The following is a 25,282-nucleotide window of genomic DNA, read 5'->3' on the forward strand; positions in this document are numbered from 1 at the left end:
TGGTATGGATTCTTTGGGGAGATGGATGTTTACTCCCCTCACTCTTCTGAGTGTGTGTTTGTGTGTGTGTGAGAGACAGAGAGAGACGGTGTGTAGCCTATAGGCCTGTTTAGCAGAGAAAGCACGGGTCGGGAGGCGAGGGAGAGACGTGCAGTTGGGAGTCATACTTAACAGTCAAACATCATTAAAATCATCTCTGCCTCTGCGTGTGTGTGTGTGTGTGTGTGTGTGTGTGTGTGTGTGCATGCACATGTCATGTGTATTTATATCTATGTGTTAGTGTTTCTCCATATGTTCATGTTTGTGGGAATAAAAAAGTTGTTTTCTTCTCTTTGCATGTCTGTGATATCTAGGTGGCATTTTCTCTCTCATTGTTGCCGACAGCGCCGTCATGTGCAAACCCTCCGCAAACAACAGTTTTTTTGATCAATGAGCCAGAAAAGATACAATTCAATTCACAGGAGTGACATCATTGTGGATACGTACACAAAACCACAAACACACATGCAGGACAGACCCAACCACGAAGGACATTCAGCCCCTTTAGGCGGCGAGTTGTCAGCTATTGGCACGAACACACGCATGCTGATGCACACACACACACTTGTGTTTCACTCTCAGTAATGGTCCTCTCATCAAAGTGCTGATAGATGTTGCTCACAAGGTTGATTAGAGAGAGAGAGAGAGAGAGAGAGGAAATGCTCCAGTAGGTCTTTGAGCCAGACACAAAAAGCACGAAAAGAAGTGAATCACAGAGGAAGAGACATTAAAATATGAATGGCAGAGTCAGAAAGGGACACAAAGGGTCCACAGAGAGGGAAGCAGATACTTGCATTATTGTATTAATTAAGCAATAAGCTCCGCATCGTGCCTAATGATGCCCCTTAGCTGCTCTAAAATCACTGTAAACCACGCTCTCAAGTGGCTTGTGGCGTTTATAAAACAGCACATATACCTGGTGATGCTATGTAAACAAACACAGAAACATAAAGTTAAATAATTTATCGACAACAAATAATCATTCTTCAGTCATGCTGCATTATAAATCCCCAAAATGGAGCTCACCCTCATGGGCTGTAGTACAGCTTTAGGAGAAGTAAAAGAAATCATCATGTTGCAGCTACATTATAACCACATATGTATCTGCAACTATTATGCTCCCTTTACCCAAGCTGTCATTGCCAGTGATATCTTTTTTTTTTTACAGTGTAGCCTGGTAACTTACCGAAACTACACTGTAACAAAAATGATATCTAGCTAGGGAATAATGAGCATACATTATTAACACAGCATAGATTATTGGTGTAGTTTGTTGGCTTTGAATGGAGATAAAAGGCTAATGGATTCGGCTGCAGTAACAACAGACATTTCAACCAGGAGAGATACATGAATGAAGTAAAGGTAATGTTTGATATGTGGGTGTACAGATTAACGGATGATTTGTGCTCGTTAATATTTAACAGAAATCTTTGATGCTTGAGCACCAGAGGGAGATTTTATGTGATCAAGGGACATCTGAGCGGCAGCATGAAGTCCAAACACTGGTGGAGGTTGTGGTGGCTGATGATTCTGAGGTGGTGGCTGATGAGGCCGATGAATCTGTGAAGATTAGGCGGTGATGGGGAGGTGGAGGGTGCACAAAACTTCAGCATGAAAGAACTACAGGCAGAAAAAGAGCCATAAAAACATAAAACAAGAAGCAGCAAGATGAGTAAGGTGATGGTGGCTGATGACTCTGAGGTGGGTGGCTGATGAGGCAGATGAATCTGTGAAGATTAAGCAGTGATGGGGAGGTGGAGGGTGCGCAGAACTGCATCATGAAATAACTACAGGCAGAAAAAGAGCCATAAAAAGCATAAAACAAGAAGCAATAAGATGATAGGCTGACAGAGAAGGTGTGTCACTCTGCTACTGGTCGATTGTGAATCAGCTGTGAAATGGCTGATGACTCAATTGACAACCCTGAACAATGACAGCATGAGATAGAGAGTGAGCATGCAAGCAAGGAGTGAATGGCAGGATGAGAAAGAAAAATTAAATCCTAAGCATGAAAAGATTTGTCTTCCTGACCAAACTTTTGCTAGAGCTTCATTAGCCCAGTGAAGCATTAGCACACAGTGGGTTCCACAGGACACAGTTGATACTACTGACCACTCTAATGATAAATGATTCAGGCTGTAGTTGGCGGTTGCCCTCTTTAGCTCTGCGTCCCATATGCAGTAGGTGACTAATTGGCGCAGTGATACTGACACTGCAATGTGGTCACAGCTGTGTGTTTATAGAGTATTTTACAACGGCTTTGAAAGCAGCTCAGCCAGTCATAATCAAGGACTGGTATGATCTGTTCTATGAAGGACACGTGTTTACAACTTGTGTTTTATTTCCATAGTTGTGGCCGTCATACGTATAGATAATGGAAAGATTTTACCCCTCAACATTACTGATGATATAAAGGGACACAGTGGGAGGTCGTAGCTTTATAACTGTGTTCAATAGATGAAGCATCATATATAATGGGACATATTTTACACACACAAGACCAACGATATCATTTTAAGTGGGGGAAGGGAGCTTTAAGGGTTGTTACCCAAACTGACCTAATGTGCTGAGATGTACCAGAAGCTGTGGCTCACACAGTGCTGCGGTGTAAAGGATGATTCTAACAGACATTTTGGGTGCATTCGCTTTTGTTTTTACTTTCACAAAAGGGTGCTCTTTCCACTGGGGATGTGAGGTCCCCTTAACTTTTTAACAGTCTTCTTACCACCCAGCCATCATAATTTACATGAGTGGAGTTGATAAAAATGTTGATATGCTCATCAAGGTCACTTCCAGTTGTCAGAGCAATTAAGCTTTATGAGCCGAAGAGAGCGGCTTTCTTTTCCCTGGGGTTATGTCTCGCAGGTCTCACATGAAAGCAACTGTCTTATCCTGCACAGGACTACGACAGGTGCTATTCAGTCCTGGAGATATACCCCAAACAATTCGGCACAGTTGGGTACAAAAAAGAAAGTTATCTTTATTTTTATTGCAGTCAGTGTTTTCCAATAAGAGATGCCTTATGTGAAAACCACTGGGGAAAAAATCAAGTAGATAACAGGGTCTGCATTGGTAGTAACGCAGGAACAAAATGGAGGAAATAGCGTTCTTGTGTCTTCTTTTTTTAAATTTGTGTTTGTTACTGTCTCCTCATGTCTAAAAAGTCTATTGAAATTGAGTTAATAGAGAAAATGGGGTTGAGAGAAGGGAGAAGATAACCTCCGAGGACCTGGGAAAAGTGAGAAAAGAGAAAGACTGTGCTAATGGAGAAAGCCAAAATGTACAGCAGAAGGAGAGAGTAGTTTGGAGGAGCCATGCAGTGCAGAGTGGCACTGCGCTTCCTGCAGTCTCAGTGGGAGTGTAGCTGTATGTCATATCCTGTCCACCAGCTGTCACTCAATCCAGGGGGTCTCTTCTCTGACACCGCACTGACTGACAGCTCACACCGCACCTCTATATATATATGTGTGCGGGTATATATAGTTCATATATCGGCATCCAGCTGCCTCAAGGGGTGAATGTCCTGTGTGTGTTTGTGTGTGTACATGTGCATGTAGGAGACACTCATTCCAAGCGACAGTAGAAGGTCACTGTTATCAGTCTCATATTCTCTTCCTGTCTCTCCACCCGTCGTCACTCGCTCTCTGTCTGAAGCCGGTTCTCTGATACTGTCTGATCTTATGAGACATCAGCACTGTTATTTTTATCTCTGTGTTTTTTGGAAAGCATGGTATATCCCATTTGCGACAAGTGCTTGCACATACTGCCTCACAAAACAGTGGAATCAATACTGCAAATGTATAAATAGCTCTTTATCTCAGGATCTGTGAGTTCACTGCTCTTACTTACAGTCAGAGCTCTGATTCTCATCCCGAGGACCCAGACAGGTTTCTGGATCTAATTTGTCTCTGTTTCCTCGCATATGAATCAGTTAGGTTTCTTTTCATTAATTTTGTTCTTGAGTTTTTGTCACATGAGATCATGTGAAACAATGAAGTCTGCATCTGCTCCACAGGCAGACAGTCCTACTCAAAGAGACATGCCTAATTACTACCAGCATTTTTCACCTTATAAGAGTAGGGTTACTCCAGAAAGTATTTAAAGTTTTCAGTTGTACTTTAGACCATCGTCTGGAGCAAGTACAGGTGTCAGGAAGCAACATCTAATAAATACCATATGTGTCAGCTGATTGCACCGCTGCATTAATTAGGCTGATAGGAAGGAGACTCTTGGCGGATGTGCTAGCACGCTAATCTGTTTACATGCGAGCTGCTATAACACCGTTATCTAATATACCACACAGGCTGTGCTTTTGATGTTTCATGTGTTGTTATTTAAAAAATGTTGCAGCGGACACATTGCAGTCGGATTTGATTATTGAAAGGATGTTTGTTGTGTTTTTATTACAGTGGCATTAAGCTGCATCCTCTTCACTCTATCATTTGACATTTCTCCAGCTGCTTTGTACAGAGTTGGTGGGAGTCTTTTGCAAGGTGTATTGCACATTGAAGAATCATAGGGACAACTCTGTGATAAATAATAAATATAATATGTAACTGTAACTTATATTTAAGGGTTGTGGTTTTTAAAATCTGGTTAAATATAAGTACAAATTATATTGATATTAATGAAGGATGTCATAGACTATTTTGGAAGGAGGTTGGCTTCATCACAATTTGCAGCAGGCTGATTATGAGCTTTGCAGGCAGCACTTTTTACTATGGTGTGAAGAGTCTTACAAATATTTACTATGCAGATGTTTTATGTGCTTTTTCACTGATTAGCTACTGTACAAGTATGGAAAGATTACTGACCAGGCCTACTGGGCACAGGCTCAGGAGCCCAAAATGTCAGGTGCCCTCCAGACCCTCACCTGCAAAATGTCACGCAAATTAAGATAAACTTCATTGATCCCCAAGAGGAAATTCATTTTTTTCCACTCTATGTCATGTACACACGGGCCCGAAATACACACACATGCACAAACAGGACCTATACATGCATTAAATGGAGAGATGTCAGAGTGTGGGTGGTTCCCATGGACAGGCACCCTGACCAGAAGGGGGTTTGGAGCCTTCCTCAAGAGTACCTCGGCAGTGCCCGAGAGGCAAATTGACACCTCTGCAGCAACCAGTGCACACCTTATGGTCCGGATGGGGACTTGAGACAGTTTCCAGTTCCCAACTCAAGTCTCAGTGGACTGAGCTACTGCCAACCCCATACACATACTCACCCTGAAAAGACTCAAAATAGTCACAGAGATATGCAAAGGAACTGCAAAGAGACCCCATAATACTACCAAAACAGTCAAAGCAACCATAAAGCGACTCAAAATGTCACCTACAAAATGACCTCAAAGAGAAACAAAATAACTACAAAAAGACACGAAACAACCACAAGGAGATATAAAATGACTACGAAGAGATGCAAACCACTACAAAGTGATTGGGTCTTTTGCATATGTGTGCCCAGGGGCCCATTGTCTCATTAGCCACCCATTAGGACAAGTAGACAAGCTAGCAGTGCTATCAAAAACTAGTTTGGACTTCGGTGGTCCCTGTTGATCACGTGATGCTCGCCTTGCAGGTGGTAGTGGTCCAGCGAGAGTCTCTCCTCGTAAGACACATCGGCACACATCATCATCAGCTGCCCTCAACATCAGTTAAACAGCTTGAGTTTTTAATAAAGCCTTAGGCCACTGTTTGAAGAAGGTTATCATTCATGTATATACACTGGTCAGTTATTTCTTTGTCTTACTGTAGTGTGCATACAAGAACACTTGTGTGATAAGGTAGAAAAGCGCTTCAAGAGTGCAGCCCATTTACCGCAAGAGTGGCTGTAACTCCAACAAAAATCCAAGGGTATTAAGTCAGGGACATTGCCAAATATTTTTGAAAGGGTTCAGGCTTGTTAAAGTGCAGTGGCTCAGGTTGACTTCAGGCTGAACCCACAGTGGAGCTCTCTTTATTGCATCACTGCAAAAGCAGTTTCATTAGCTTTGATTCAATGCCACTCTCACCTTGCTAAGAAAAAAATAAAGGGTAAATATAATGTTACGAGCGCTCCCCTCTAATGCTCATATCATTTTACATGTGTGTTAAAGACCATTATACCCGTGTGAACCAGTGTGAATGTAACAGTGGAAATCAGGCTGGAGGGCACAGAGGGATTATAACAGTCTGGAGAGGGGTGATACTGGCCACGCACTTACACATAAACTCCTATAATGTGCCTGTGTGTGTGTGTGTGTGTGTGTGTGTGTGTGTGTGTGTGTGTATGTGTGTGTGGGTGTGTAATGGGAGATAGGGGGATTCAAGGGTCTTTATGCAATAATCCTGGTCTCCATCTCCCCAAAAGAGGGGATACATATAGTTGAAGGGGGCGAGAGGAGGAGAAAGAGAAAGCAGATCAAGGGATAGAAAGGTTCTTAAAGAATCGGACCCCTGACCTTCATGTGTGTGTTTGTGTGTGTGTGTGTGTGTGTGTGTGCATGACCAGGAGGTGGGATCCCCCCACCGGCATGCCCAAACCCAGCCCCCTTCCTCCCCCCACTGTCACCACCACTTGGGGCGTTACCATGACAACGGGGTTAGAGGCTAGCCCACGAGCTGCAAAAGAAAGGAGATGCATACTGACGTGAGCTCAGATCTAAGTGCTGCAGTCTGTTTAGACTGCATTCCTCTCTTTTGTTGGTGCTTTTTTTAAAAAACTAGAATGTGTTCCTCTTTTTTTTCCACGTTGCATCCATGCTGGTAAATGCCAGAGACTTTTTTTTCCTTCCCTGCAGGGTTTTCTACTTGTCAGCAATTATCTTCCATTTCATTTCTCATTCATGCCTTCGCTCTCGGAGTTGTTTGTTTTTAGTCGCATCTCCTCAAATTGCTCAAGGTACTTGGCTTTGTGCTCCTTCCGCAAGAATTAGCAAAACAAACTAGTTCAACCACAAACAACAACATGCTGATTTGTGCCAGAGTTAACACTCCACCCCACTGTGCTGTGCATTGTAAATACCTGTGGCTGTATATTTTTGACTTACAAATTGCATACATTGATGAGGTGGTTTTAGTTGAATCTTGCATCAAATGCTCATTAATGTTATTTTAAAGCTGCATGCAGGCACATAAAAGAATACAGCAAGCATGCAAACTGGACAAAGTAATAAACATATAAAAATTCAGTGTGGAACAGACCGAGGAGCCGCAGTGACACACACACAACATGCTAAAAAAAGGCGTGTGCGTGCATAATATATGTATAAATATGTGCATAAATTTAGAATTTCTCCCCATTATCATCCCTTTCATTTATTTTCCTTTTAGGTCCTCCATTTTTTCTCTTACTGATGTTGAGTGATAGCAGTGTCAATTTTCACTTGGTTAGGGTGTGGTGACATCATCAGTCGAAACCGTCTAATTGGCCGGCTGCGAGGGAAAATAGGCTAAAGTGCATGTTGGTGTAAATTAGGTGATGAATCACACTGTGTTGCTACCTATAAGTCATATGCATACATGTATACATGCCCCAAACCCCCACAGCCTATTCCTTGACTCACCCCCATCCATTCAAAGCACAGCCACTATTATAAATGAATGCATCTAAGCTTGTCTTTATATTAACAGTGCTCTTATCTCTGGTAACCCTGATGTTACTTTCTTTGCAGCTCAGACCAAAAATAGAGCCCCATCCATTAATAGTGCCACCCGTGTAGAACACACACACATGCACACACGCCTATATGGATGAAAGCACACCCTTACACATCCTGCATGTGCACTCACCAATCACTTTTCCTCTCTTGGCCCCCCTAGGGAAACAAAGTCCTGCATCAGCTGCTAAATTGCCCAAACTCTCTCATCTGCTAATGGGCTACCTGTCTTCCTGCGTATCTGCCTCTCTGTCTACATTAATGAGTTTTCCTTATGTCTGTCTGTCTGCCTCTGTGCCTTCCTGAATGTCTGATGTCTCGTCTTTGTGTATGCAGGTTGTTTTTGTCCGTCTGTCTCTGACCTGTCTGCTTCTGTGCCTCTTCTGTCGGTCTGCCTCTCGTTTCGTAAATCTGTTGGTGTCTGTGTTTTGGAGCTGACGTTCTTTGCTGCTCTGTTTGGCTGTTGTGTTCATAGATCCACTCTCTTAATTGCCTAGACTTTCAATATCTTTCAAATGAAATATGGTCATGTACTGTGTGCTGCTACTAAACCCAAAGGAAACACACAACACAGCAAATAGGGGGCCTTCTTACATTTGTATTTCAGTATTTTTCCAGTAGTGTATATAGTTCTTATTCTTTTTAATTTGATCGAATTGGTATTTTTTCACTTTTTTCCTTTTTTCTCTTGCATCTGGTTCTTGAGCTGCTGTAACATGTGAATTTACCCGATGTGGGAAAAGTCTTGTCCCATCTCGTCTTTGTCTTGTCTTCATCTCGTCTCGTCTGCAGTAAAAGTACAAGCTGCAGTTACCGTAGTAATAGCAGAAGTAGTTGCTCTGTTACTACTTCTGCTGCAAATAAAACATGGATACAAACTGTAGTTTTGTAGTGTACTACTAGTAGTAATAATATAACTTCTGCTACAGTCTGTGTCCATGTTTTTAGAAGTAATAGTAGAAGCAGTAGTAAATGTTTTGTTAGAAATGGTAGCAGCAGTGAGAGTGATATAAATTCGAAAGTCAGCAGTGGTATGGCAGTCGCAGTAGTGCTGATAGTAGCATTTGTACCAATATTAACATAGTAGTAAGAGCATGCTCAGGACATGGACGCCATGATGAGTACATTCTATGCATGTTGGACAACCCAGTGAAGTTTTATACGTCTCATGGCGTCAGTAACTCCCTGGATACTAAGATTGTCCCCAAAGTCTGACCATAAGAAGGAGGGCTTTCTGCTTTACACCTACAGATCTTAATCGACGTACTGAACCAACGTTGCATTATTTTCATCCCATATTTACAATGCAAAAAGAGGAGGTGCTCTAGGAACTTATTTGATGGCCACATCTGGCCCATGTATTCGAAACATAAGAACATAGAGTAATAGTAGCAGTTGTCGTCATATAAACACATATATGTCATAACTAACAGCTAACAGCCCTAGAAATGTTTAAAATTGGTAGTAGAAGTACTAGTAAAAGAAGTTTAAGTTTATTTCCTTTATTAATCCCCCTGAGGGAAAATTCAATGTTTTCACTCTTGCTTGTCAATTACACACAGGTCCAAAAGACACCCACATGCACAAACAGGACCTATACATGCACAAAGTGAAGAGATGTCAGAGTGAGGGGGCTGCCCTTGGTGAGGCGCCCCGAGTGGTTGGGGGGGTTGGTGCCTTGCTCAAGGGCACCTCGGCAGTGTCCAGGAGGTGAACTGGCACCTCTCCAGCCACCAGTCCACGCTCCATATTTTGGTCCAGACGGGGACTCGAACAGGCGACCCTCCGATTCCCAACCCAAGTCCCTATGGACTGAGCTACTGCCGCTATTAATTGTAGTGATACTAGAATAACTAATAGTAGTGCTTGTTGTATTAGCAGCAGTAATGGCAGTTTTCTAACAGTGTTCTAAGTATTATTTGGATGATATCAGTGATGTACAGTAAGTGTTGGTAGAAATAAGTGTGTAGTATAACCAATAACATTAGTAGCATTAGCAGTAGCACACAGTTACTGTAGTTGATGAAAGATAGAAGACTTTACACATTCTTGCACACCAACAGGCAAATGAACATAATGATATGTTGCCATGGCAACCAAGGACTCAGCATAGTGAGGGTCTGCATTCACCTATTGTAATTGTAATAGTAATATCCTACTGGTTTTTGTAGATGTCTCCCATTGTACGTCATACCGTTGCCAAGAGGTTTGTCTCTTTGTCAGCAGGATTAAAGAAAAACTACAGTCCCAGATTTTGTGAAACTTGGTGGAAGGGTGTAGCACAGGCCAAGGTAAAAACCCATTACATTTTGGAGCAGATCACGGAGCGGATACAGGAATTATTTTCCCCTTTTGTTAACATTGCGAGATTGGGTGTTTGGCCTTGGTGGAGGTCTGCGTTCTCCAGGAACTCTTCCAGTTCCCTTTGTTTCGACCCCTTTTTTCGCCATTCAACACATTTCACCTGAATGGAATTTTCTGTTCTTTATTCTCGCACTTCTACTTCATCTCTGTTGTCACCTCTATCTCTCTCTGTAAGAGGAGAGTGTGTGTGCTATCACAGCACAAAGTCTCCGTGGTTGAGCTGAAGTTAAAAGGGGGAAGACATTTCCCAGTAAAACAGGCATACAAGGAATACAGGAGTGTCTCTGCAGTATTAACATAGGATAGACTTAGATTGAAGGCTACTAGTGTGTGTGTGTGTGTGTTAGATACTTTCTGTTTCCCTCATATGTTAGAAGACAGAAAAGATTATATTTTCCGTCTTCGTCAAATTGCTTTCTCTGCTTTATTGTCAATCCATTTTCCCCCCTCTTTGAATGTGTCCCTCCTGATGTCAGCCTATTCCATGAACCGTATCATAAATAGAGCCCCACTGACATTTCAATTTGCCCCATAACCCTTCACACACACACACACACACACACACACACACACACACACACACTTTTTCACACCAAGTTCATTGTGGGGCATCACTTCAGTGGCAGGCCTCTCCTGGGTTTCCAGGGAGACAAGGAAAAGCAATAACTGCACACTTGACCCCTCTGCTCTCTTATTGGCCTCTTCTCCCTTTCACATGTACACTCACACACCTCAAATCTAATCTGGGAGAGTGAGTCTCCACGGCGATATTCCTCCATCTTCCCCCGAGGATTGGAGAGGAGCAGGGAGAGGAGGAAGTTAATAATTTCATTTTGCAGTGACCTGGAGACGATAAGATCGATTGTTTGGCTCTTGTAGTCCCCTCATATCACACACACTCGTGCGGGAAGGCGGATACACACCCCACACACACACAGATTATCACAGCTTGCCATCCCCACTCACACTCTCTTTGTTAGTGTCGCACACACTCAGCAAAAGTTCAACAACTTGCTGAAACTTTACGATTGTGGTGATGAACAGAGAGGAAGAGGAACAGTGGGCAAGAGGGAGAAGAGTGTGCCTGAGAGAAAGTAGGAGAAAAATACTGAGCCTGGGATAGAGACGGGGAGACAGAGGGAGAGAGATTGAAGGAAAATATTAGGGGGAACGACAGGCCAGCCTTAGCGACAGGGCTGTTTACTGTTTATTTTGGTCTCTAGTCTCATTTCTCCTCATATTGGCAGAGTCGAGATGAGTTCCTTTTCGCTGTTTATTCCTGTGTGGATTTCTTGTGTTTTGAGGTTATTTGTGTAAGAGTTTAAGTTTGTGTGTGTGTGTGTGTGTGTGTCCCCTGTTTGCCTCTAAGATCATCTATCTGAACTCAATCTTTCCACAATCAGCGGTTGTTATGGTGTCGTCACGTAACATCAAGGTCCCAGTGTGGGATTTCTTATTTTTTCCTGAGTAGATCAGATACTTGAACACATACTGTCTTCAGACATCTTCACGTATTGTGCATAGTTTCTTCTCAGAGTTTGTCGACTGAAACAATCCAGTTGTCAGTACCACCGAAAGCCTCCTTCCCACTGGACAAAAAGCCAGCTAACACCCACTAACACCTGGCTGTTGTCTTTGTTATCTCAGACACAAACTCTGTGCGTCTCTGCCCAAACAGCACTCGAACATCCTTCCAAATTAGTCGGCACTGAGCTTGAATGAGAGACTACATAAGTAACAGACATAAAAAGGAAGTAACAACCGTAACTTTTTTTCACTGGGCTCCCTGCTTTTACGGTTTACTAATCTTGTTTCCTGGTGCATTTGTGACGCTGAATGTGACTTACCAGAGAAATACAAAAGGCATACTGGTCTTCTGGTAATGGGAAAACAGTCTCTCACCTTTTTAACGGCTTTTCCTGCCTTTAAAGAACCTGCATATACACATGAATTATCTCAGATACACACAATTGAGGAGTATTTGTATTTAAATAACCATAAAAATATTCATTTTTTCTTTATTTTCATGTTTTACAACCCAGATTTCACCCAAGCGCTGTTCTCAGTGCAAACAGAAATACGAAGCTTTGAAATCTAAAATCTGATCTATTTGTGTGTGTGTGTGTGTGTGTGTGTGTGTGTGTGTGTGTGTGTGTGTGTGTGTGTGTGTGTGTGTGTGTGTGTGTGTGTGTGTGTGTATTTGGCATGATTATAAGCCATCCTGGGTGACCACACTCGAAAAAACTGAAGCTAGGTCTCCACTATACATGAGAACAATGAGAGCGTACTCATGATGATTTCTCCCTCTTAGTAATCAGGTCAGGGTCGATTGGATTGTTTCTTTCTTTTGTGTGTGTGTGTGTGTGTGTGTGTGTGTGTGTGCTTGAGTATGTGTGTGCATGCTTGTGGCAGACAGCACACACTGTTGCTTCCCTGCAGTGTCACCTTCTGTAACACAGGTGTGTGTGCGTTTTGTGCATGTCTGTGTGTGCGCTCTACGCTCTGCTGTAGCTTGGAAGCATACGCCCATGTTACAGTGTTACTATACTGCAAGATTTTTTTTTTTTCATGGTCTGAACTGAAGTATTTTTCATCACCTGTCTGTATTGTAAATTGTAAATTATGCGCGTATAAATAAATGTATGTACCTTCGTCGCTCTTGGAAATTAGATCCAAATCTCTCTGGGATTTACCTGAACAAATAAAAGTTATATAGAGGCTAATCTGTGGCTCATTTCCATGTGAATAGGCTGTATGAGCTTCATGTGAGGAGTCCCATGTGTAAGCTTCCTCCCACTCATGTCTTGTGTGTTTGTTCCACGCAGTTCTCCAAGGAGAAGTACCTGCTGGAGTCTCCCCCCGAGAAACTTCGTAAGGAGCTGGAGGAGGAGCTGAAACTGAGCGCTGCTGACATCAGGAGCCATGGCTGGTACCATGGACACATACCCAGAGAGGTAAACAAACTGTGAGGTCCACAGTGGAATCTGTATACATGCACAGCAGAGTACAGCGAGAGTCGTGACACTGCGAGTCCTGAATGGGTGTTTGAGAACAGATGGATGCACAGATACCACATCTAAGGCAGTGTATCTGCGAGGTAACGCACTGCCTGTTTACAGTATGTCCCAGCACATACTCTGGTACACACATATATATACAGTACACATGCTTGCAGCCCTCACGAACGAAGTGCTAAAATTATTAGACAATTAATGGATTAGTTGATTGACACAAAATGAATCAGCAGCTATCTCATTTTTCAAGGAAAAGCTCATCCATCCTCTGATTCTCACATGACAGAATTCACCACTTTCGGTTTTGTCACATCACTATAAATGGAATTTATTTGGGTTTTGGATTGTTGGTCAAACAAAACAACACACTTAATAAGATCACCATGGACTCCAGGGGAATAGTCCCACTTTTACATTGTCTAATTCACATAGTCTAATGCAGAGCTGTGGACTCAAGTCACAGGCTTTGGACTCAAATTTGTCTGTCCCTGGCACCGTCTTAAGATCCGTGGTGATCAAGCACCTAAATTATGGACTGCTCTGCCCACACCCTTGCGATTTGCTGACTCTGTGGTTTCTTTTAAAAGCCAGCTAAGGACACATACCTGTTTAGACAGGCATTTTGGTTAAATAGATATATATATATTGTGTATTCTTGGTGTGTATTGTGTTTTGCATTTCGCACTGTGCTCTTAGTTTTGCACTTTTAAATACAGGGCTCGGGTGGTCCTTTTATCTGCTATGATTTCTTTGTTGTGTGTTGTAAATGTCCTTGTGTGTATATATGTCTGCAAAAAGAGCTTTGCAAATACACTTCACTTACTTAAAAATCTGATGACTTGAGACTTGACAAAATCAAAAAAAGGACTTGCGACTTGACTTGGTTAACACTAATGACTCGTGACTTCACTTGGACACGAGCCTTTTGATTTGAAAACAATTGGTATCTTCCCCCAAACTCAAAGATTAAAAAACGTGTTTATTTATATCTCCATGTCCTGAATCAACGAACATTAACTCTATTCATTCCCAGCAAGTCAGCATTGAATTCCAATGATCTTTGTTTAAACCGATCCAACGGCATCCAATTAAGTACAAATGGGACAAAAACATATCAAAGACAATCTTGTACGCGTACAAAAACTATTTTGAAAATTACAGATGCAGATGCAGCAACTTCCAACAAACATTTTTTCCAACATATAACTTCAAATTTTAAAAAGTGTTCATGATTTTTGTAGATTTTCTGTGTTAATCTGTTTATAAAACAGCATCAAATTTGGCAAAGAGTGCATCATGACTTGTGTAGGGCTCAAAACTCAAAGTGGGACTTGACTTGGAACTTGGGTGCAACTTGAGACTCACTTGTGACTTGCAAAACAACACATTAAACTTTCATTATTAACCAAAACATAATTTATCACTAATCAGTGATCAGTTTTCAGTCCTTTAGTTATGAAGAAGATATGAATAAAAGGCTTTAGTTAAACTTCACATCACAGTCTGTCAGTCTGTGTAGCCTGTGGCAGTGGAATAAATTATAAATAAATACTGTCTGAAAAAGATGTTTTGCTGCTGTGGTTTGCTTCCTCCACACATCCCATGATATATTTTAAAAAGCCAGAATTAAACGATATAAAAATACAAACACAATAGTATATCTGTGTGGGTTGATGTGGTTGACAACCAGTAGTGTTAGTTGAGCGATTACTTGGCCAAAGTCTCTGGCTTTGAAAGCACAGTTTAAGCGCTTTACACACAGAATGACACTGATTACTGAATCCCATCATCTGTCACAGCTCAGTCGAAAATTGCTTCAGCGTTCAGAAGGAGGGGAAACTCTGCCAAACAGACAGCTGTGTGTGTTGCTGATGTACGCAATTGAGTTTCACAGCTGGTGACTGACATGCAGATACACAGAGACACACAACAACAGACTTGCACCCGCCCACACGCTTATTACACACACACACAACACACACACTGCATGCACATGTGGAGGGTCCTCGTTCATAGATGCTGCGTCTGTCTCTCGATCAACCTCTGTTATCTGTCTCTCTCTCTCTCTCTCTCACACACACACACACACACACACGTAAACACAGACACAGATTCAAATCAGCCATCTGTGAGTCTTTCCTCTTTTAATTTACATAAAATATTCATTTATTCATGCTTGTGCCCCAGTGGAAACTCGGGGAAACCCTGAGTCCCCCTGGTAACCAAAACAATACTTAGTGACTACACCTCACACACGCCCTGTGTACGGCGAGCACTGTACTTCATATCCTTACTTCCTCCTTGTTTTCTTCTGTTCTTGCCTTTTAAAGTGAAGACTTCCAGCATGTGCATAAGTCATGAGTGTATGGCGCTCTCCTTTTAGTCATATTACTTTATATATCTTGCTCCAAACTGTCAGTGTAAAACATATCTTCTTAAATGCAGCAAGAGATCAGATATAAAAGCTAAAAAAAAACCACCACAACACAATGATGTTTAGCAATGGGAGAGATAAGAGCATCCTGCACTCTGAGCCTTTGATCTGTGTATATACTGCCTCCTGCTGGTCTGTGAAGCACTGTTTACCTTGTGCTGTGTTGCATTGCATATTTCATGCCTTGTTTCCTGTGTTGAGAGAATTTAAAACTTCACACCTCCAGCCTTCATCAGCAGTCTCTTTGCAGGTAGTTTTAAAAGGGAATCCTGCACAGCTGGAAACAGGTTTCTCGTTTCCTGCGCGAGTGCTAGATCAATATTTGCGATCTCTTCTCAAAGACACCAGAGACACATTTGCAGTGTTTGGGATCAGCAAGACGTACAGCCCTGAAGCTGCTACACTGACCATGAATGGGAGATTGCTTTCTCTGGATTGCTTGCTTTGTCAATAAATTTAAAATAACTCTCGTCTTTACAATAGTGCTGAACTCCATAAAACGCATCCTCGGAAAGTAGTAGCGGCCATCGACGCTGGCATTTTATCCATCATTGCCAATTCAAACAGCAGAGACAGTTTGGCAGTGAGAGAGAGTCGCGTTTGTTCAGAAACACAAACTGTCCTCGGGCGTTTTTATAAATAATAACGATCCTCTAAATTCAATTATTCAACAAAGTGACAGAAAGAAAATATTCACACACATGCTGTAGCTCGATGAGCCAAGTTTGCTTCCAGCTTTTTAAGAGTGGAGCCTTTTGTGTTGTTTAACCAACTTAAAACCATATACACATTTCTCTCTGTCTAGGTGTCAGAGACTTTGGTTGTGCGTAATGGAGATTTCCTGGTGCGTGACTCTCTGACCAGTGTGGGTGACTACGTTCTGACCTGTCGATGGGATAATGAGGTGCTGCACTTCAAGATCAGCAAAGTCCTGGTCAAATCCAGTGAGACCAAGGTACGTATTAAGCCCTGTCTATACTCCATGGTGCTCAAGCTGCAAGCACGCACAAAGGCATTTATGGCCAATGTGTTATTAGTTGTAGTATTCTCTGAAATGCCAGGCTGCGTACAAACTAAGTATTTTGTGAGGAAGTAAGAAGAAGTGTTACAAACAAGACCAAAAATGAAAGACCAAATATGCAACCCTTCGATTCTGAGAAGGAATTGTAAATAACTCTAAACTCATATTTCAAATCAGATACTTGTAGACATACTTGATTGCCTTAATAGTATCCGTGTAAGGAAAGGAGTCAAATATTTGAAGCAAGAAATGTTTGATGACACAAAGGTTAATATCTTGTAAACAGTTTTAATCTGCTGGCAAAAGATTTAGGCAAATGTAGATTTTTAAGGTCTCCTGGGTTTTTTTTTCAGTATTTGAAAATGAATGTGTAACATTTGTCTTGAATCCCGAGACAGAAATATATTTAAAAAAAAAAAAAAATGTTACTTCCCATTTAAGTTGCTTGCTTTCATCAGTATTTGTGTCAGTCATGTCTGAAAAGCCTAGCAGGGGCCTGGTTACAAAAATTCAGAGGTGCAAGACCAAATGCTGTGGCAAGTTGCAGAGGCTTCAGGCTTTATGCAAGATAACGATGACATCACTTTTGGTTCTAAGGCCTTGTCCGCATGGACACAGGTATTTTTGCAAAAAGTAGCTTATTGCGTTTTGTCGTTTGCAAAATGCATTTTAGGTCCGTTAATAAACAAACCTTTTTGTAAAACTTCAGGATGAAGATTTTCAGAAACCCTATTTTCAGTGTTGAGGAGTGGACTGATAAAACAGAGTTTTTGGCTTGTAACGTCAGATTGTGCATCATTATCTCCTCCTTGAGGTGTCACAAATGAGGTGACATTTTGTGCAATAGTGGACGTCATAAAATTAGTGCAGCTTTAACCTCGCTAACAGTACTTTTTACATGTTTACACATAAATGTGCAGTTATTCTACCAGCATGTTGAGGAACAGAGGTGTCAGAATGCACTACAGAGGTCATTGCTCTAGGTAGCCTACCCATAACAGCTATTTTTTTCAGGCTGCTGATTCGCCACCATCTTCTTCTTCTTCTTTGTGTGGTTCTAGGGCAGTGGTTCTCAAATGGTGTGCCATGGCACAGTGGTGGGATTTTGTAATAACCATGCGTTATTATTGCAATATTCAACTGGGCCTGTACAAAAAGTTATGAATGAATTTTACTTGACAACATGTTGTGTGCATTTCCTAATAAAGAGGGAAACTCTAGCTAAACAATGTGATTTACTTAATTTAATTCAATTTAATTGAAAAGTCCTTCACAGGAACCTATTTGTCGCCATTCCCATGTTGGAATTATAACTGTTTGACACATCAAAAGCCCTGACTGGCAGCCAGTGTGAGGGATGACATAATTTAAAGATGAAAGCTCTGAGTGGAACAATTGATCGCTTTATTGCAGAGAGCAAATTACAACAAAGCACCAGTGAAGATGACCTACCACCAAAAGAAAAGAGAAAAAAACTGTCAGAGGACAGTATCATAAAAGCTACCTATCTTATTTTTTCCTTATTTTTATCGTCTTATGTCGTAACGAGTGATAACACACGTTATAGAAGCTATTGTGCCTTGAGATTTTGGCTTGTCCTTTGGTGTACCTTGGGCACAAAAATGTTTGAAAACCATTGCTCTAGGGTAACAGCCTGCCTGTTGGTTTTGCATGCTCTTGACTCCACTTGTGTTTTTGCGCTTTTATTTGGTGAGAGATTTTTGTAATAACAGTGTGTGTGGATAGGGATTTTTTTTAGAGAATGAAGGAGGGAAAATCCTGTTTACAAAAAATACCTGTGTCATTGTGGACTATGCCTGAACTTAGCTTTAAAGCTTTTACTGTCTTTTCAGTGCTCATCACTTCTTACGTGATGCCTTTTACCTTGTTGCATTTACTTTATATTATGCAGACAAGACACTGAGCACATTGAAGGGAAGATGAATCTACTGTTGTTGTTGTTGTCTTTTCTCTCGGCTTTATTTAATGCCAAAGGATCAAACAATCAAACTGTCATCACTCAGAAAGTCACTCAGTCCATTACTGTGTGGGAGCAGGGAGAGCGCAGGTGTAACTAATAACATTAACGATGGCTCTGTTCCATTAAGGTGCCTCAGCCAGTGCTCAGCGTACATAACACCAGAGCCCTGGCATTAGAACGGCCATATTAATGTTGTTAGTCACACCTGTGTCGGACCTGTCCTGTGTATTGAGACCATCTTTACCGGCCTTTATTGACATGACAGTGTTGCTCATAGCCTCTTCTTCTCATCTCACTTCAGAGCAGCACCATACCTGAGTGTGGTGCATTTTTGGTGGAATTACTCACACCTGGCAAGTCAAGCTCCATCCTCCATTTGAAGAGGCCTATTGTTGCCTCTAATGATGGAAGTAGTTACAGAGGCAAGCTAATTTGGTGCAGGTGTGCCTCGTTGACCAGCTGCGAATCTCATGCCTCCGTGTGAGCCTCCAAATCTTGATTTCAGTTTCATTTTCTCTGTGCAAAGCCGTTATTGGTTTTAAGCACTGTAGAAATAATATAGTTTTTTTTAAAAAAATTCTAATTTAAGATGAATAGCAGCATTTTGTGCTCCCCACTCAAATAAATCTGCAGTTACAAAACACAGAGAGTCGTCTCTGCTTCCTAGATGATATATTAGATGCTCCGGTTTCTTCCCTTTAACGTGCTCATGGTGAAAAATAATTACAAAAACCCAAAGATGCTATATTTAATTCTCTCGTCTCATCATCTTCAGGTACAGTATATGTTGGAGTCCGACAGCTTTGACTCGGTCCAGGAGCTTGTGCGGTTTTACGTGGGCCAGCGCAAACCTGTCTCCCAGTCCAGCGGTGTCCACATCTACTGTCCGGTCAGCAGGACTCTTCCTCTGCGCTACCTGGAGGCCACCTTCGCTCTGGCCACCAGCAAGCAAGGCTCCGCCTACTCACCGTCCAGTCAGAGGGGAGCATACATCAAGAGGCGGAGCGTCACCATGACCGATGGGCTGACAGCTGAGAAGATGATACCTCACAGGTGAGCCAGGAGAAAAAAGAGAGTTTGTGTCATTTAGTAGATGAGATGCAACAGCTGAGCAGCCATGAATAAAACCCTTCCAGATCTTCTTCGCAGTCTTCATCATATTTTATTCTTCCATTCTTGCTTTATGTTATATACACAATCAGTGACTCAGACAGTCCCAGTCCAGTTAGGACACCAGTGGCACCACCAGAACCAGAGCCGGAGCCTGTGCCCAACTGCAGGTTGTGTGTGTGTGTGTGTGTGTGTGTGTGTGACACTAGTGTTGTGTTTGAGCACTAAACTAGTGCACCTTCCTCCCACATTCCCGCAGTCCCCTCACTTCACAGACACCATTGCTTTGACAGCACCACCCCTAATGAGCATCACGTCCTGTCCTCAGAGTGGAGTTGCAAAATAAATCGTTCACTTGGCCACTTCTTCACTGGATCCGTCAAGTTTCAAGCAGAACAAGGGTGTTTGAAACTTGAATTTACAAAGAAGGAGCAGACAAATATGTGGTGTACAGTGGAAATAAATTTAAGTCTCATAGGGAGTATGGAATGGAGTTGAGCAAGCTTTTAAAGCATGGGACAAAACCAATACTAATGGTCCGCTGGGCTTTAGAAAGCAAAGATGTGTGGAAAAAACAGATTAAGGCATGATTGATGAAAACATTTCCCAGTGTTAATGCACTTAAAACAGTGATAATGCACTTTAAACATTAGTTAAAGGGACAGTCCACCCCAAAATCAAACATACATTCCTCTTGGATTGGTTGGTTTGGTGTGAGTTGTCGAGTGTTGAACTAGCTCATCTGGTACCACTGAGCTAGCTAAGGTTAGAGCTCAGCAGAGAAAGATTTGGGGTTAACTGTCCTTTTAAGTATTTATTATTTGCAGTTAATCTTTTCCCACCCTATACTACATTCTCTGCTCCTGCTTTAAAGCCCTAAACAGGGTTTACATTCATAAATAACACGAGAGTATCAGTGTAGATGAACTGTCTTTAAGGTTGCGCCGACTAAACTTTCCCTCGTCTCTCACCCTAGAATAATTAGCATTTGCATCTGTAACGACACCATTCCTGTCATCTGAAACTGCTGAATGTGACACCCTAAACTGCACCACTTTGTGAGGTTCCCCTCAGCAACTTGTCAGCTTTTAAATCCATACCCAAAGATTTTTAACACCCTAAAAATGCTGTGTCGGCAGCCCGTCAACAATCCACCACCATAAAGACGCAATGCGGAACTGTGCGATGAGCATGGACCAGATTCAGGAGTACCGCTGCCCCTTGTCACCTGTTGGGGAAACACCACTGTCTCCTGCATACAGTGCTAGTAAGTGCCAGAGACACACACACTGAGACGCATGAATAAGAAATATAAGCTCTCCCCTGCACATTCACAATCTCCATAAGTGATTTTAAGACTCTTCTGTCTTTCTTCAGTCACCAGGCAGAGGGCCCACTCAGGCGGGCGGGTCCTGGCCGTCGTCCCACCCTCCCCAGTGATGCGGCGTTCCAGCGACCCTCAGCTCAGCCCCTCAGCTGATAACAACCCTCCAGAGCATCCCGCGCACACATCTCACTCGGCACACTCCACGCCTGCCCATCACCCCAGCTACCAATCACATTCCTCAGAAACAGCAGGGAGCTACTGCGACCTCAGACCTTGCCCTGCTGGGCCCCCTAAACCCCCAACTAAGGGCTACGTGGAGCGATTGCGAGTGGAAGAAGGGAGGGAGGATGGAGCGAGGGAGGATGGAGAGGGGATGTTTACTGCCCCACAGGTGGAGACAGCGTCCTCGTTCAGGCCATCCAGGTACGAGACACACAGGATTAGACTTCCAAACTTGCATTTTGGGGTATTTCCAAAGCAGAGTTAGCCTCTCTTTAACATGATAAAAAGTACTTTATCAAAAGAACTCACAACACAAACAGCTCTTGGAGTTTAGTGAGTGAGTCCTACCACCAACGAAGAGAAGGTACTGAAATATGTCCTGACGTCGTCTTCTTGTATGTCAAGTTACTTGATTTCAGCTGAGTCAGCAAAAACTGAAAAGACTTCCCTTTAATTGTCGATGAAGACAACTGCTGAAGTGAGCCGGGGAGAAACCAATATAGCAGACACAGTTAGATCTCATCATTCCTGCAGGATTCATTTAAGTTGGTGTGTTCAAAGGTCAATACACCTGCTGACATTTCGTCAAAGAGGCCAGGAACAGTGGAATGAGACCAGGTACTGCAGCATGGCTATCAGTGAGCAGAGACTGGAAAATAGACTTGAGTAAACAGCTGATAATCCTGTGGGAAATAGCCCGAGGGCAGACTTTGTGCTGTGGTCAGAGGCACAGCAGATACTGTATTTTATTGGGCTTACGGTGCCATGGGAGGACAGATGAGGCTTGTAAAAGGAAAACGGTCAGGTACGCTGAGTCGGCAGCAGCGATGGAGCAGGCAGCAGCTTTGGACATCTAAGGGTCCCCTGTGAAATTTCGGTGCAGGGGGATTATCGTCAGTGTTAACACTACTGAGGAAATTGGCAGTTAAGGCAGTAAAAACAACTTATGATTGAGGCACCAGTGGGAGCTAGAGAGTGGCTGGCTGGTTAAAGAGAGCGTAGCATGATTAGGACACAGTGACACTAATGTTAGAACTAGTGTTGAGTGTCATTTGTCAGTAACTTGGCCCCTTTTGCTGCATGATCAACTAAGCCTTTTTCCTGCTGGACAAAAAACCAACTAACATCTGGCTTTTGTTTTAGTGGGAAAGGTTACAATCAGCATTTATCACCAGGAAAAATAATAATGCAGTAGTCAACTCCAGCTCTAATAGGCAGTGATGGACTCATGATACTGGGTGGACATGTTAAATTTTTCCCCTTCCCTCACTGTAACATTTTCACTGGTCTCAGCCTCTTTCAGTCTAATAAATAAACAACATAAACTCACAAAATGTCAATAAATGTTATGTTCATATACCTATTTTCCTCATCAAACACGGTACACCTTCTAAATTCAAGTTTCTCTCTTTACCAAACTAAGACTAGGTCAATTTCCCCATTAAACTCAGTAAAACACACTTTATTCAAGCTCAACTGAAACAAAATAAAGCTCACCAAAACCATCTTAGTTACTCTTGTTAGCTGTCTAGTTAGTTAGTCTACTGTTCTAACAATCATCAACTCTGGTTTGGTTGAAACAAACCCTTAATTCACTGAGTTAGATGAGAAAATGTGCTGTTAATCCCCACGTTCTCTCTTTGTTGTTGCTAGCTGGGTGTTTACAGTCCTGTAACATTATCCCCACCCTTTTCAGTCACCATGTTTATCAGCTTAGCTGCTTGTCCCACCAGTAGAGACTGCCCTCTGGTGGCAAGTGATGTCCACTAAATACAATATATCCTCATGCAGTGTCTTCACATGAGTGTTATAGGAAAAAAGTAGCAACTATATATATATATTTTTTTTTTTTTACAGTATTCAAAATCATACCATCAAATTTCTAAATACCCTAGTATACCATAATACCATGACACTGCCCAAGCCTAAAAGGCATACCCACAGTCCAGGGAGGGACTCAAATGCAGAGCAGTCGGCAGGTTGATTTAGAACAAAGGAGGAGCTTTAATAAAGCTAATAAAAAACATCCAAAACAGGCAGGTGACTGAAACTCCAAAACAAAACAGGGACAAGGAACAAAGGGTAACGCACATGTACATGTACACAGAAAATGAATCACAAGAATGAGACGCAGCTGGAGCAGGAAGACATGAGCAAAAGGAGGGAAATGGGGATTGGCTTACAACAAGGGTGTGGTGGGGAACACCAGGGCGGAGCAGACAAGACTAATACAGAACAGGTGTGAAGGGAAGACCCTGGGAACAGGGGAAGGACTAACGAGACTGAAGGAAGACAGACATGACACATGAGGAGAGATCTACAAAATAACAGGAAACAGATTAAACATTTATGAATAACGAAAGAAGGAAGAAAACAAACACAACTAGAAAACCCCAAAACAAAGTCCACAAGATAAGCAAAGACCAGGATCATAACATATCTGTCTGTTGCCAGAGTCAATCGGCTATTTTTAGTGTTTTTTCCCTCATTTAAAAAACCTGCATATACACACTAATTTTGGTGGGAAATGGTATTATTAAAGTCATAAACTGTGCATCTTCTTTGAACCAAAAACTGGACCACTGTATGAGCCTACCATGTTACCAAACACTCTGTTGAAACCTATTTATCTCTACAACACACTTATCTTTGAGTCCTTGCTTGTGCTCATGTCTCTGTCCCAGTTCAGTATTTTTTAATGCAGTGTAATCGCTCTTGTGCAGGTACGAGTCTTGCCTTCTGCCAGCTGAGAATAAGCCTCTGGAGATGTCAGTGCTGAAGAGAGTCAAAGAGCTGCTGGCTGAGGTGGATGCAAGGACCGCAGCTAAACACATCACCATGGCAGACTGCACGGTATGCACACATACACACACACAAATATAATGCAGTTGCAGGCACACACACATACGACTAATCATATTTTCACCTCTTGGACAGGTGGCTCGAATATTAGGTGTAACCCCAGACATGCAAAGGATGATGGGAGTGTCCTCAGGGTTGGAGTTACTGACATTACCGCATGGACACCAGCTAAGGCTCGACTTACTGGAGAGGTACAAACACGCCCCCCCCCCCGTCTTCCTTTATGCATCACTCACTAACCCCCTTCATTAATTCAGGTATTGATTATCTGTGCTCTTCTGTTCTTCTCCTCCTTCTCGTCTCTTCTCTTCTCTCTCCTCCTCTGTTCTTATCTTGTAACACACTACAGTCTGCCACAATGTGAATATCCAGAGTGGTTTTCAAAAATAGGCTTTGACTCGACATCCTCTGCCTCCCTATCAGCAGCAGTAATTAACTTTTATTGACGCGTTTTATTGAACAGCTCGTTCTCTTTTTCTCAGGTTCTACACCATGTCTATCATGATGGCAGTGGACCTGCTAGGCTGTACGGGAAGCACAGAGGAGAGGGCGGCGCTGCTGCACAAGACCATCCAATTGGCAGCAGAGTTGAAAAGCAACCTGGGGAACATGTTTGGCTTTGCTGCTGTGATGAGAGCCCTGGAGCTGCCACAGGTATGAGAGATACAGATTAAAGTCACAGTCATTAGAACAAAAATTCTTCAGGTTGTCATGATTTGTTTTTCTTGAATGAATTCTTCAGTTTCTTGTTATTAAATTCACTGTTTCAGATTTCCCGGCTGGAGCAGACGTGGGTGACATTACGCCAGAGACACACAGAGGGCGCCATTCTATATGAGAAGAAACTCAAACCTTTCATGAAGAATATGAACGATGGCAAAGGTGAGTTCACATAGCTGGTATGTGTTTGCATGTTTTCTACAGTCATGTGCACGTGTGTGTATATATTAACAACTCAAAACTGAAAAATCACCCCTTGCTTACAGAGTCGAACGCCCTTTCCAACACCTCCCTACCCCACATCATTCCCGTCCTTTCCTTACTGGAGCGGGGCATGGTTATTGGGGAGACGCTGGAGCCCTGGGAGAGTGCAGAAGTTGGAGTAGACGTGGTCATGTACCACCTAGAGGCAGCCCGAACCATCGCACATCACGGGGGGATCTATAGAACCAACGCTGAGACCAAACTGCAGGGTAAGGCCGAGGATAGTCTTTGGAAGCATTTAATGAGGAAGCATCTTATTAATATTTTGTAAGAACTTCT

At 42.5% G+C, this 25,282-nt stretch overlaps 1 protein-coding gene across 1 annotated transcript in view; it reads left to right on the top strand.

The window, feature by feature from the left end:
- The window catches only part of sh2d3ca (SH2 domain containing 3Ca), a 72,700-nt gene that overhangs the window by 42,966 nt on the left and 4,452 nt on the right, over positions 1-25,282 (top strand). The window contains exons 5-14 of the mRNA XM_049604565.1: positions 12,874-13,002; positions 16,302-16,451; positions 19,274-19,551; positions 20,748-20,875; positions 20,986-21,358; positions 23,881-24,010; positions 24,095-24,210; positions 24,502-24,673; positions 24,790-24,901; positions 25,006-25,212. Of these exons, the coding sequence (XP_049460522.1) occupies positions 12,874-13,002; positions 16,302-16,451; positions 19,274-19,551; positions 20,748-20,875; positions 20,986-21,358; positions 23,881-24,010; positions 24,095-24,210; positions 24,502-24,673; positions 24,790-24,901; positions 25,006-25,212 (1,795 nt within the window). The remainder of the gene's footprint in view (positions 1-12,873; positions 13,003-16,301; positions 16,452-19,273; positions 19,552-20,747; positions 20,876-20,985; positions 21,359-23,880; positions 24,011-24,094; positions 24,211-24,501; positions 24,674-24,789; positions 24,902-25,005; positions 25,213-25,282) is intronic.

The sequence above is a fragment of the Epinephelus fuscoguttatus genome, linkage group LG18 (assembly GCF_011397635.1).
Source record: "Epinephelus fuscoguttatus linkage group LG18, E.fuscoguttatus.final_Chr_v1".
In the NCBI taxonomy this organism is placed as follows: Eukaryota; Metazoa; Chordata; class Actinopteri; order Perciformes; family Serranidae; genus Epinephelus; species Epinephelus fuscoguttatus.